This window comes from Salvelinus namaycush, chromosome 7 (assembly GCF_016432855.1).
Source record: "Salvelinus namaycush isolate Seneca chromosome 7, SaNama_1.0, whole genome shotgun sequence".
Classification (NCBI taxonomy): Eukaryota; Metazoa; Chordata; class Actinopteri; order Salmoniformes; family Salmonidae; genus Salvelinus; species Salvelinus namaycush.
Window position 1 is genome coordinate 54,495,954 of NC_052313.1, and position 11,812 is coordinate 54,507,765.

Genomic DNA, 11,812 nt, shown 5'->3' on the forward strand with positions numbered 1-11,812 from the left:
ACACCATTCCAGCCATTACTATGAGCCGTTGTGGATGTGAGGTATTATCACAATATCTTTCAATAATGACAGGAATGGAGGAGGTCTTTATTCCAGTGAGATTGCTAATGCGAACACCACCATGTTTAGTTTTGCCCGACCTACATCGAGGCACAGACAGGGTCTGAATGGGGAAAACTGAGCTGACTACACTAGGCTGGCAGGCTGGCTGACAGACTACTGCCTGGCCTGCACCCTATCTCACTGTGGAGCTAGAGGAGTTAGAGCCCTGTCTACTATGTTGATAGAGAAGATGAGAGCACCCCTTCAGCTAAAATAGAGTCTGTCACTCCTGAGCATGCCAGGCTTGGTCCTGTTTGTGTGTGAGTCCCAGAAAGAGGGCCAGTTATCTACAAATATATTTTGGGAGGGACAGAAAAGACTCGCACAATTCAACCAGCGATTGAATTGTGCGAGTCTGCTGTAGAGCTCATCACTCCCCTGTATACAAATTTCCAGTTGCCCGTCATTTTCGTACCATGGCTTGAAGAAGAGATCTAAGTGACTTTGAAATAGAGGGCTCAAAAGAGCATAGGGGGTTTAAAGGGTGTGTGTGTTTCTCAGTCATCAGATCTCAACCCAACTGAACACTTATGAGAGATTCTGGATCAGCGTTAAAAACCATCATCAAAACGCCAAATATGGAATTTCTCGTGGAGGAATAGTGTCACATCCGTCCAACAGAGTGACAGATACTTGTAGAATATATGCCATGGCGCATTGAAGCTGTTCTGGCGGCTCGTGTTCCCTATGCTGGTGTTTCCTTCATTTTGGCAGTTACCTGTATGTATGCTGAATAAAGGTCTTATTCCAGATTGAAGAACTCAAATGTATTTAACTTTCCCTTGGGGCCTGGGCCAGTCATGATCGGGCAACCCTTGAGCCGTCCAGACAAATCTCTCGAGACTTTAACAGCGGAAGGGGATCCTCAAATGACAAGTCATGTGATCTGTTGCTGACAAAAAAAACAACTGAAAACCGACGGTCCTTCGGCGTTTGAAGACGCACACATCTGTCGGGGTCGATCTGATAGCTGACATGCAGAACGCCATTAATTCCGTAAAAGGAACGGCCCTTGGTGTAGCCGAGTTTTTTACTCCAGTGCTGAAGGTAAGCTAAATTAGCGGTATCGCTAGCTACTGTAGATTGCTATCACTCAGCAGTGATGTGTAAGATGCTAACATGCTAGCATGCGTTATCGGGAAGACTTTCCTCAAGTGCTCTCAACTTGTATTATGTAGCTACAATTCGTTGTTTACAGTCCTATTGCAGTGTATAATCTCAGTTTATGAAATATTTAGAGGTCTCATGGCGTTGATGACTGTCTTGTCAATGTAGTTAACGTTAGCTTCGCATGATTCCAGTTAAGCACATTTGAAAAATGTGACAGTCAATGTTTAAGACCTTCAAGCAATTAAGAATGGAATGTCTAACCTCCTCTGTAATGCAATTGTTTGCAGGCAGTCACACACGTTAAATATACCAAACTGCCAACTCAACAATAATATTACTTCATTATTTTGTCTGATAGGAATCCAAATTCAAGGAGACTGGGGTTATCACCCCAGAAGAGGTGAGGAAGTTGTCTTTCGTATCCTTTGTAACTGAGTCACTTTAAAAAGCCCAACAAGTCACACGTATGTAGACTTTCATCATTTGGGCAAATAAGTGCAACTGAAAGAGGTTTTGGAGAAGTTTGTCATAATTCCAAGAAGCCCCTTTCCCCGTCCCACAGTAATTGTCATCTGTCTGAACTATTACAACTTCCTATTAAATCTCTATTTTCTCTCCATTAGTTTGTAGCTGCTGGAGATCACCTTGTTCATCACTGCCCCACATGGAAATGGTGAGTGTCTGTTGGAGTAAGATTGATACTCAACCCAGGACATGGGTTGGCTCCATCCAAGTCAATTCTGAAATTGAATTACACTCTTATGAAGAAATGCCCATGTTCCGATGTCCAGTTCAACTAACAGGAATTGAAATTGACTTTATCCCACCTCTAATATGATATTGTAGTCAGCTAAATTGCACTTCATTTCTATAATCTAATTAGTCTGATATGAGCATGTAATTACTCTGGATGGATGTTACGCTGTCTCCAAATATAGCATCAACTACAGTATGAAGTTTTGACAGCACAGTAGTCCCAGATGTCACATGTTTATTCCCTCCAGGGTGTCTGGGGAAGAGGAGAAGGTGAAGCCGTATTTACCCAAGGATAAGCAGTTCCTATTGACTCGCAATGGTAAGAACTGTGTGAACTCAAATCAAATTAAATGTTATTGATCACATACACATGGTTAGCAGATGTTATTGCGAGTGTAGTGAAATGCTTGTGCTTCTAGTTCCGACAGTGCAGCAATATCTAACAAGTAATCTAACAATTCCACAACAACTACCTAATACACACATCTAAGTAAAGGAATGGAATAAGAATATATACATATAAATATATGGATGAGCATTGACCGAGCGGCATAGGCAAGATGCAATCAACGGTTTAAAATACAGTATATACATATGAGATGAGTAATGCAAGATATGTAAACATTATTTAAGTGGCATTATTAAAGTGACTAGTGATCCATTTATTAAAGTGGCGCTTTCTCTACAATACTGTTACTTGTCCTTATTGTTGCTTTAGTAATGTATATTTTGTGTGTGCCTACAGTTCCCTGCTACAAGCGCTGTAAACAGATGGAGTATTGTGATGAACTGGAAGCCATCATAGAGGAGGATGACGGAGATGGAGGATGGGTCGACACCTACCACAACTCAGGTTGGACACTTTAGACATTTCCTGTGACTATGGTTCATTTTCTTGGGTCTTTTATGTTGTAGTGCAATATACCTTCATTTATTGATGTGCTGCAGAGTGCAGTTTCAGGAATACATTATAAATAAAGTTAGCTTTTGGGTTTGTTTGTCCAGGAATGTTATATTTCAAATTGATATTTTAGGTATAGGGGGAGTTACAGAAGCTGTACGAGAAATCTCATTGGACAACAAGGTAAATTTGATGGACCATTTACGTTTTGTTTTTGAATCCTAGTAATCTGCATTGATAGTGAATGTTTCAAACTAACAACCTTAGATTAATACCATTGCAGACGTCTTAAAATAGTTGTATTCCTTTGTTTTGAAAGGACATGAACATGAATGTGAACTCTGGTGCTAGTGGGAACGGTGATGATGATGATGATGAAGACGAGGCAGCAGATATGGAAGGTGTCTACTCTCTACTCCTCAAGGAATATTCCAAAGATTTGTTTAACTAAACCAAGATAGACCACAGCCCTTTGTTTCAAACGGGAACAAATGAGTCATAGTGGGCAGAGCCAAGCACAAGCTAGCGAGATCCTATTGGTGCATTCTAGCACACATGTGCATATTTCCATTAGGGAACACCTACTCAAGTGGGTTTGTGCAATAACTCAACTCGCCTTTGCACTCCTAAACAACACCGTTTTTTAAAACTTTGGCAAAGGGTAAAGTATACAAAACTTACTTGATTATGTTTGTAGCATATTTTTGTTTTGGGAACAGAAAATTGAATTGAGATCAAATGTGTAATCGATGAGAAAATTAGCAGAATGTCGGCCAAAATCCATCTTGTTCCGTCTTCTCCCACTCCCGGCCGCTGGGCTTCCACTCACTACCATATTTGATAGGGAATGGAAACTCCAAGCGGATGCTTCACATTTATACGTCCGGTGAAATATCTGTCTCATTGTTTACGTGGTTATACTTCACTAGTTGTGATGTGTTTTGTCCTATTTTTTTTTTTGTATTTTTAACCCCCGCAGGAGGCCTTTTGGTAGGCCGTCATTGTAAATAAGAATTTGTTCTTACATTACTTAACTATGAAAGTCAGTTAATGGTTCAGTTTGTCTTGTTCTGTTTTTTCAGAGTATGAGGAGAGTGGACTACTGGAAACAGATGAGGTCAGAAGTTCACAGTATTGTTGTAACTTTTATTGTACATTGCTTCTGTTTCCAGGAAGTGTCTTTATTCCCCATTTTTCACTTCAGTTTTTTTTTCCCCTCATATGTCTCTAGGCCACCCTGGACACCAGTAAAATGGTGGACTTGTCTAAATCCAAAACGGGAGAGGCTGGGAACGATGACATCCTGCAGACTCGAACGTATGACCTCTACATCACATATGACAAATACTATCAGACTCCTCGACTCTGGCTATTTGGATACGATGAGGTAACACACTTACTGTACACTGACTCTGTACCGGTACCCCCTGTATATAGCCTTGCTACTGTTATTTTATTGTTGCTCCTTAATTATTTGTTGTTTTATTTTTTACATCAGTTTATTTTAGTAAATACTTTAACACATATTTTTCTTACACTACCTTAAGCAACAATGCAGTTAAGTAAGCATTCACTGTAAGGTCTACACCTGTTGTATTCTGCGCATGTGACAAATAAAATGTATTTGATTTGTAAACTAGCTCTCAGCAGTACAGAGTCAGCTTAGTGTAACTGGGTTTCTAGGGTAGACTAAAAAGTGCATCCTATGTGCACAGTAACAAAACATGTTGGCATCTAGATACTGCTGTGTCCTTTTGGATTGCATTGTGAATATTACTGAGAATGTAAATCCCAAGATGCGTTCTTACAGCTGAGGAAGAATGATGTCTTTGACTTACCTGGGAAACCGAGTTCCTGGGTTCTATGTTCTGTTTACCATTTCCCCTCTCACTCCTACAGGACAGACAGCCCCTGACAGTGGATCAGATGTACGAGGACATCAGCCAGGATCATGTGAAGAAAACAGTCACCATCGAAAATCACCCCCACCTACCACCCCCGGCCATGTGCTCTGTGCATCCCTGCAGGTAAAAGCAAGAGATCATGAACACGCTTTCAGTGACTCAAAATCGGAGGAGTGCTGCTCTAGGATCAGGTCCCCCTTTCTATTCATTATAATCTAAAACTGATCCCACATCAGAACTCCTATTCTGAAAAACTTTGAGTACGGATCCGACTGTACTACTCATCGAGGGAGCGCTTATGGTCCTGTAAACTAATGTTGCCACTTCCTGTTTTCCAGACATGCTGAAGTGATGAAAAGGATCATCGAGACGGTGGCGGAAGGGGGAGGAGAACTTGGAGTTCATATGCATCCTTTAAGTGAATTGTCGGCTCAGTTGAAGTCAAGTGTTTTAATGCAGCTTGGTGATTTAAGTGTATGTATCATTATGTAAGGGATAATCGAGGGCCTATGTGTTCTATGGAAAATAATGAATGACTTTACACAGAGTTGCATTAATTTCCAGGGAACGAGTTGATTATTCCTTTCATACCATGGCTATAATTTAACAAATGTGCTGCTTGAAATGTTTTTAACATCCACTGAAGTAGCTAGCAAGTTTACTAGATAACTACAGTAGTTGTCTTGGTAACCAAACAAAGAAACCGTCAGTCGTAGCTTGCTGTTATGAAAAATCTAATTCAATGTTTTCAATTCGACTTTTGCTTTCAAACGCAGCTCAAACACGGTAGAATTCAATGGCTTTAGTTGAATTCTAACGTGCTGATATACTGTGCTTTATAGTGAAACGAGTATTCAAAAATGCAATGGTATAATTCAATGTAACCCAAGCTAAGGTGAGATGTAAATAGAAGTGATCTTGCTAATACTGTTTCTCTTCCATTCTTGCCTACACATTATTCCTTAACTTCATGTTTCAGGTATCTGTTGATTTTCTTGAAGTTTGTCCAGGCCGTCATCCCCACGATAGAATACGACTACACAAGGCACTTCACCATGTAGCTCCATCCTACAGAGGTGTAGGCCACTCTTGCAAACATTTTTGAGTGTAGGAGGAATCTGTCTTCTGGCTGGCAGCGTTGGTGGGGTATGGAATGTTGTCTCTTGGAATGACTCTTGGAGTATTCTGGGTACTCTGACCCTCTGTGTGGGAATAGGATGAATCGCTGAGGGGTTGATGGGTGTATACAGATGTTGGTAATGCTGTAATCCCAATGATGTAATGGCTTTATGTGGTGACTGATCTCGCAGTGTTTTTGTCTGGAAGATTCTCACTCTGTACTTGGCAAATGCCCAGCTCTGTCATAAACAACCATTCAAAGATAACTATATTTATTTTACATTAAGTCACTGACAGATAGGCTTTCAAGTTTTCTCCATTTTGTTTTTATAACCACACAAATCTTTTTTTTTACCATAGTAATGGTGCCACTAATGTCCTCTCAAATGCTTACCAATTAAATGTTGTTGAAAGAAATCGAACAAATGTTTTGTCCACTTTGCATTATAGCTTTTTCAGTGTGATGTGCTGGACAAATGTTTGGACCTCTTTACTGGTTCAGACCAATGCCAGTTTGTCTTCATGGTGAAGTGTACATGGTTTATTGGGCCCAGGACCATCGTTGGTTCCTGTAAGTGAGGTTGGTGTCCTTTTTTTTTTTTTGCTGCCCAGCTCTTTTTTTTAATTTCTTTTTTTTTAAGCCCTGCTCCTAGTTCCACTGTCTTGTCCTGTAGAGATGACGTCATGATGATTGTGTTGTAGGAATGTGAGCGTTACCTTTTTGTGTGATGACATGCAAGGTTACCTGTATCACCAGATTATTCAAAGACACGGTATATCATCAGGAGTTTGACTGAGTCTTCTCAAATATATAAAGACGTCAGTTCTGCACATTTGGCTAAGGGTCTGCACAGTGCATTCATTGTTAACTATAGTACTCTTCTCATAACAGTATGTATAACTCACTCATTAATGCTGAAATATTGACTGTAAAATGTCTGAGTAACTGACTCCAGAGTACTTTCTTTTCCCAAGAATCAGCTGGACAGGTTGTGGCTCTTTCTCTTATCTGTTGATCCTACAGACTCCTTGTGTAACAGCTGTCTTAACACACTGAACATTTTTAAAGTAATGTACATTTATATCAATAAAAATCCCCAATATGATGGATTGTATACATTATGCCGTTATAAAACTACCTACCACTGGGTGAATGCCATTGAGATCATGCATTATAAAGCACATATGGCATCTGAAATTATTTTATTTTCTCAACAAATTGATAGCTAGATTAAAATGTATGCATGGTTTATGAATAGATAAGGTTATGTAATGAGATTGTAGCCAGACTGACTGTTCAAATAATAATTCGTATTTTATTTAACCTTTTTTGACAGTGAGTCATTCTGAAACCAAGGTCTCTTTTACAGATGAGCCCTGTATACACATCAATATTAATGGGCAGAATCTGACTTAGAAAATGTAATATCACTCTGGTAAGTATACCAGCGTGTGTGCCTCATTTAAAAGGAAAAAAAGTCACTTATTTTGTTGACTTAGAGACGAACCCCCTCTTTGCTCTCATTTAATTGGCCGAAGGTTCTGTCGTCATTTTACTGCGACGCACAATATTTTCACTTGGTTTTCCATATTGCTGTCAGATCAAATCTACTAGCGACTGGTGCGTGGAGGTCACGTTATGGTGTTTTTTTTTTTTGGACATGTCTCAACTATATCCCACGATCTTACTTTGTGTTTATGGATTCTTCTCTAATCTCCGACCTTCTGAGCCTTTCTTAACTGCGTTTTTGATGGGCCCTGATAAAAACCTTACTGAAACAGAGGTAAGTGGAAGGACGAGCATTAGCTTCTTGTTCATTGTGCAGAAAGCAACTGCATTTAGCTAGCTAAATCTACAAAATAACGTATTGTTTACATGTGAATATCTGTAACGCTAATGCAATCATATGCTAATGTTATATTTTTTTTTACATTTCTTTATATCACCAATATAACGTTACAGCCAAGAGAACCGTTGGCTCTTCTGTAATATTATCTTACTAACATTGTTTCTGTGTCCTCGTGCTAATCCAGTTTGACTGCAATCCTTGAAATATTTTCTTAATAGGACCACTAGCTCATGTGGTCTCAAATCCTTTGAAAAAAAGTCTCAAATCCGGAAATAATTGCTTTCCCCTTGTGGCACCAATGAAGAAAGGTAGCCTAGTTAACTAATATGGAGGTTACTTATTGCTTTGTAATAGCTAAACAGGCAGCAACCTTGAATATTAGCGTTGCATCACATTTTTGTCCATTGGAAGCGTTTATCTATTTTGTACTTAGGAGTGAATTACAATAACATGGCTGACGTTGTCTACATATCCTCTGTCCACAGCTTGTAAATGAAATCTACCCAATATGGACCTATTCCTACCTTGTGTTACTCTTCCCAGTCTTCCTGGCCACGGACTACCTGTGTTACAAGCCTGTGCTGATCCTGCAGGCGGTGAGCTTGGTCGTGACCTACGTTATGCTAGTGAAGGCCCAGGGCGTGCTGGCCATGCAGCTTCTGGAGGTGTTCTTTGGCCTCGCCACTGCCACAGACATAGCCTACTACTCTTACATCTACAGTGTGGTGGAGCCGGCCCAGTACCAGAGAGTCACTGGCTACTGTCGTAGTATTACATTACTGGGCTCTGCCGCTGGCTCGCTGGCTGGGCAGCTGCTAGTGTCTGTGGCTCAGATCCCGCTGCTCTACCTCAGTATTATCACATTGGTGTCGGCCGTCTTGGCCTTCGTGGCGCCCTGGTTTTTGCCCATGCCCGGTAAGAGCTTGTTCTTCCATAAGAGCCAGGGGACAGAGGGGGAGAAGCCGGTGCATCAGAACAGCAGGGTTCCCATGGATGAAGCAGAGGACCCTGAGAGCAAAATACTTCTGAAGATTGATGAGGTCACCATGGTGAGCTGCTTTTTTTTTTTGTGATCTTTTTATTGTTATTGGTAAGACAGGTCACCATGGCCTCTTTGAAGGACTGAGTAGTGTTGTTGTTGAACCATGTTGCAGCTCTGAGTTAAAACCATTCATTGTTGTTTATTAATTGATGTCATGCAACTCTGCTGTCCCAAATTGAAAGACACTAGATTGACACAATCCTGATTGACAACATTGAATGTTGCAATACTAGAGCATTTACAAAAAAGACATTGAACTAAAACCTTGCTTCATCACTTTCAGGAAGCAGTTTTTTTCAGAGCATTTGAGTCTGTTGATTCTTACGCAAGTTCTTACTCAACTCTGTGTACAATTTTCTTCACTCAGGTCGTGACGGCCAGTGATGGTGGTGGTGCTAGCAGTGGCTTAGTGGATGTGTTAAGGATTCTATGGGAAGACTTCCTGCAGTGCTACTCATGCCCTGCCCTCCTGGCTTGGTCGGTGTGGTGGGCCCTCTCTACTTGTGGCTACTTCCAGTTGGTCAACTATGTTCAGGCCCTGTGGGAGAAAGTCCTGCCCTCCCAGGAGTTTGAGATCTACAATGGATACGTGGAGACAGTCTCCACCTTGTTAGGTAAACTTGATGAAGTACCGTTTCAGATGAATTAGAACCTGAGAAGATACTACTTGAACTGATTAAAGAATAGTCTTGCGTTACCGTACTTCCAGGTCAGCCTGGAAGCAGAATCTAATCAAATAAGAATGCACATTTTAATTTCAATGCATGTCCTGTTTGTCTGCTGACTGATCACACCCCTGGTGTCTGTGCTTAGGTGCGTTAGCAGCCTTCGGGGTGGGCTCAATCAAGGTCTCCTGGGCAGTCTGGGGAGAGCTGGCTCTCTGCATCTTCTCAGTGGTCATGGCTGTGGCTGTGTACCTCATGGACACCATCAGGAACATCTGGGTGTGCTACACCTCCTATGTGGTCTTCAGAGCCACCTACATGCTGCTGATAACCATCGCTACGTGAGTAGGACAGACAGACATCCTGACCTACATGCTGCTGATAACCATCGCTACGTGAGTAGGACAGACAGACATCCTGACCTACAGTACATGATATAACCATCGCTGCGTGAGTAGGACAGACAGACATCCTGACCTACAGTACATGATATAACCATCGCTGCGTGATTAGGACAGACAGACATCCCCTGAAAACCATATGATGTCCAGGGATTTAAAGTTTGTTATTAATGTTTGGACTCAATTGTATCATTGCTGTAGGCTTCTACTGTAGCTAGCTGTCTACCTATGATATCTTAACTGTGTTCAATTTCATCTTTCTACTGTGTATTCAAACTCCACCTTTATGTTTTAAATTGTGTTTCTGAAGACAATGTTTTGTGCTCCACCAGGTATCAGATTGCTGCCAACCTGAGTATGCAGCGATATGCCTTGGTGTTTGGTGTGAACACTTTCATTGCCCTGCTGCTTCAGACTCTGCTTACTGTTGTGGTAGTGGACTCTGTCGGGCTGGGCCTGGACATTTTCCCACAGGTAACTTATCTAAAGACAATACTATCCATGATGTTTGGATGTAAAATATGTTTTGTTTTTAAAAAGAGTCGTATTACTGTTACAACACTGATGTAGCTTGATAAATATTTTCTCTCTCTCTCCGTCTCAGTTTCTCATATACGCCAGCTACTTCGCTGTGATCGCAGTGATCTTCCTCATGGCCGGGCTGTACAAGCTGGTGTTGAGGAGAAGATCCCGGCCAGCGGCCCAGCCTCAGACTGATAGTGGAGAGACTGAGTCAGACTGCCTTAGCAGAGACTCTCCTCCCCGCAATGAGCTGCAGCAGATCACAGGGACATGACTACCTGTTTATGGTGCAGTACTACAAAGAGGAACAAGTCAGGACCCAATTCCATTTAAACTCAGTCAATTCAGGATGATTTGAAATGGAATTGACCCCAACCGTGGTCATCACACTATGCAAGTGTGTTGTACTCCTTCGCTTGCTCAAACACATCATTCATGGATTGGGTGCAGGCCTAAAAACACTTGCAGAGTATAACATTTTAATGTTTATATGATAGCCTTATGGGTTTAATGAAAATGTGTAGTTCGCCTATATTTAGGCTTTGTTTGTGATTTCCAATTTTTTTTGTCACACAAAAGCTGTATTTGTGGTGTATGTTACATAGTCTACTATCTGATTTTCCCACTTTAAATCGTTGACTTAACTACCAAAGTAAGTCAATGGATAAGCAATAAATGTTACATTCTCAACTGCTAGAAATATCTTATGAATTGTTAGAGTTCAATTGTTGCAAGAATAGCTTTTTATAAAATGTACCCACTGAAGCATCGAATCAAATGTCGCAAAGATTTGATTGATCAGCAATAGATTGTCAAGTGTCTTAAGATAAATATGGCCATCTAATATCTAGCTATAATATCTATCTAATATCTATACTATGTATTAACCATACATTCATGGGTCAAAAATGAAACGCATATGTAAGTGATTGACATGGAGTTGGAGGCCATATTTACAGTATATTATTGTATTATAATCACTGGCCTTGAATGTAGGTCTACTACTGAAGTGGTTCAACTATACTGTATTAATACAAATTAGCTTCTTATTTTTTTACTATCAATACAAATCCCAGTAGTTGGAAGGCTGAGCGCTGTAGCAGATGACTGAAGCTGATGTTCTGAGAGCTTGGTTGGTCACTGAAAGACCAAAAGCACCTACAGTACATGTTATAACTTACCGGTTACACAACATGCTGCCTCTATATGTTACAAGAGCATCCCCTAAAATAGTAAAAAGTTTAGACTCGTTCTGTTTTCTTTAGTCATAATGAGAATCTTGTCATCTTCAATCATGTTAACATATTTATTTCATGATACTAAGGCCTGGATTCAATCAGATCAAGTGTTAACTGGCGTTAGCTGACACCCGCTAATCGAAGTGTAGATTACATCTCACATTCCAGTGTTTTAACTTGTAAACAAGGCTGCATGGGATTT

The 11,812-nt window shown here is 40.7% G+C and overlaps 2 protein-coding genes across 3 annotated transcripts; both read left to right on the forward strand.

Moving 5' to 3' along the window:
• Nucleotides 1–975: 975 nt before the first annotated feature.
• Nucleotides 976–6,723, forward strand: LOC120051456 (ubiquitin-like-conjugating enzyme ATG3). Of its 2 annotated transcripts, XM_038998320.1 has the most exons (12): nt 978–1,149; nt 1,571–1,612; nt 1,836–1,885; nt 2,217–2,287; nt 2,714–2,821; nt 3,003–3,052; nt 3,189–3,270; nt 3,952–3,986; nt 4,101–4,256; nt 4,769–4,896; nt 5,112–5,180; nt 5,753–6,723. In XM_038998320.1, the coding sequence occupies exons 1-12, from the start codon at nt 1,078–1,080 to the stop codon at nt 5,832–5,834; spliced, it is 945 nt and encodes a 314-aa protein (XP_038854248.1). In that variant the 5' UTR covers nt 978–1,077; the 3' UTR covers nt 5,835–6,723. The 2 variants fall into 2 exon arrangements, with proteins under 2 accessions (XP_038854249.1, XP_038854248.1); XM_038998321.1 differs by lacking the exons at nt 3,003–3,052; nt 3,189–3,270 and having other exon boundaries at nt 976–1,149.
• Nucleotides 6,724–7,521: 798 nt separating this feature from the next.
• Nucleotides 7,522–11,059, forward strand: LOC120051459 (thiamine transporter 1-like). The gene is made up of 6 exons (XM_038998328.1): nt 7,522–7,676; nt 8,228–8,791; nt 9,152–9,398; nt 9,598–9,790; nt 10,183–10,324; nt 10,455–11,059. Exons 1-6 carry the CDS (start codon nt 7,554–7,556, stop codon nt 10,644–10,646), a joined length of 1,461 nt encoding a protein of 486 aa, XP_038854256.1. The 5' UTR covers nt 7,522–7,553; the 3' UTR covers nt 10,647–11,059.
• Nucleotides 11,060–11,812: the final 753 nt, after the last annotated feature.

What these genes read in the sequence shown, in the direction of transcription:
- LOC120051456 (XM_038998320.1), top strand. Translation starts at nt 1,078, where the DNA reads ATGCAGAACGCCATTAATTCCGTAAAAGGAACGGCCCTTGGTGTAGCC. An exon ending in GTTCCTATTGACTCGCAATG is followed by an intron (nt 2,288 to 2,713) that starts GTAAGAACTGTG and finishes GTGTGCCTACAG; the next exon opens with TTCCCTGCTACAAGCGCTGT. An exon ending in GGCTATTTGGATACGATGAG is followed by an intron (nt 4,257 to 4,768) that starts GTAACACACTTA and finishes TCACTCCTACAG; the next exon opens with GACAGACAGCCCCTGACAGT.
- LOC120051459 (XM_038998328.1), top strand. Translation starts at nt 7,554, where the DNA reads ATGTCTCAACTATATCCCACGATCTTACTTTGTGTTTATGGATTCTTC. An exon ending in AAAACCTTACTGAAACAGAG is followed by an intron (nt 7,677 to 8,227) that starts GTAAGTGGAAGG and finishes CTCTGTCCACAG; the next exon opens with CTTGTAAATGAAATCTACCC. An exon ending in AGATTGATGAGGTCACCATG is followed by an intron (nt 8,792 to 9,151) that starts GTGAGCTGCTTT and finishes TTCTTCACTCAG; the next exon opens with GTCGTGACGGCCAGTGATGG.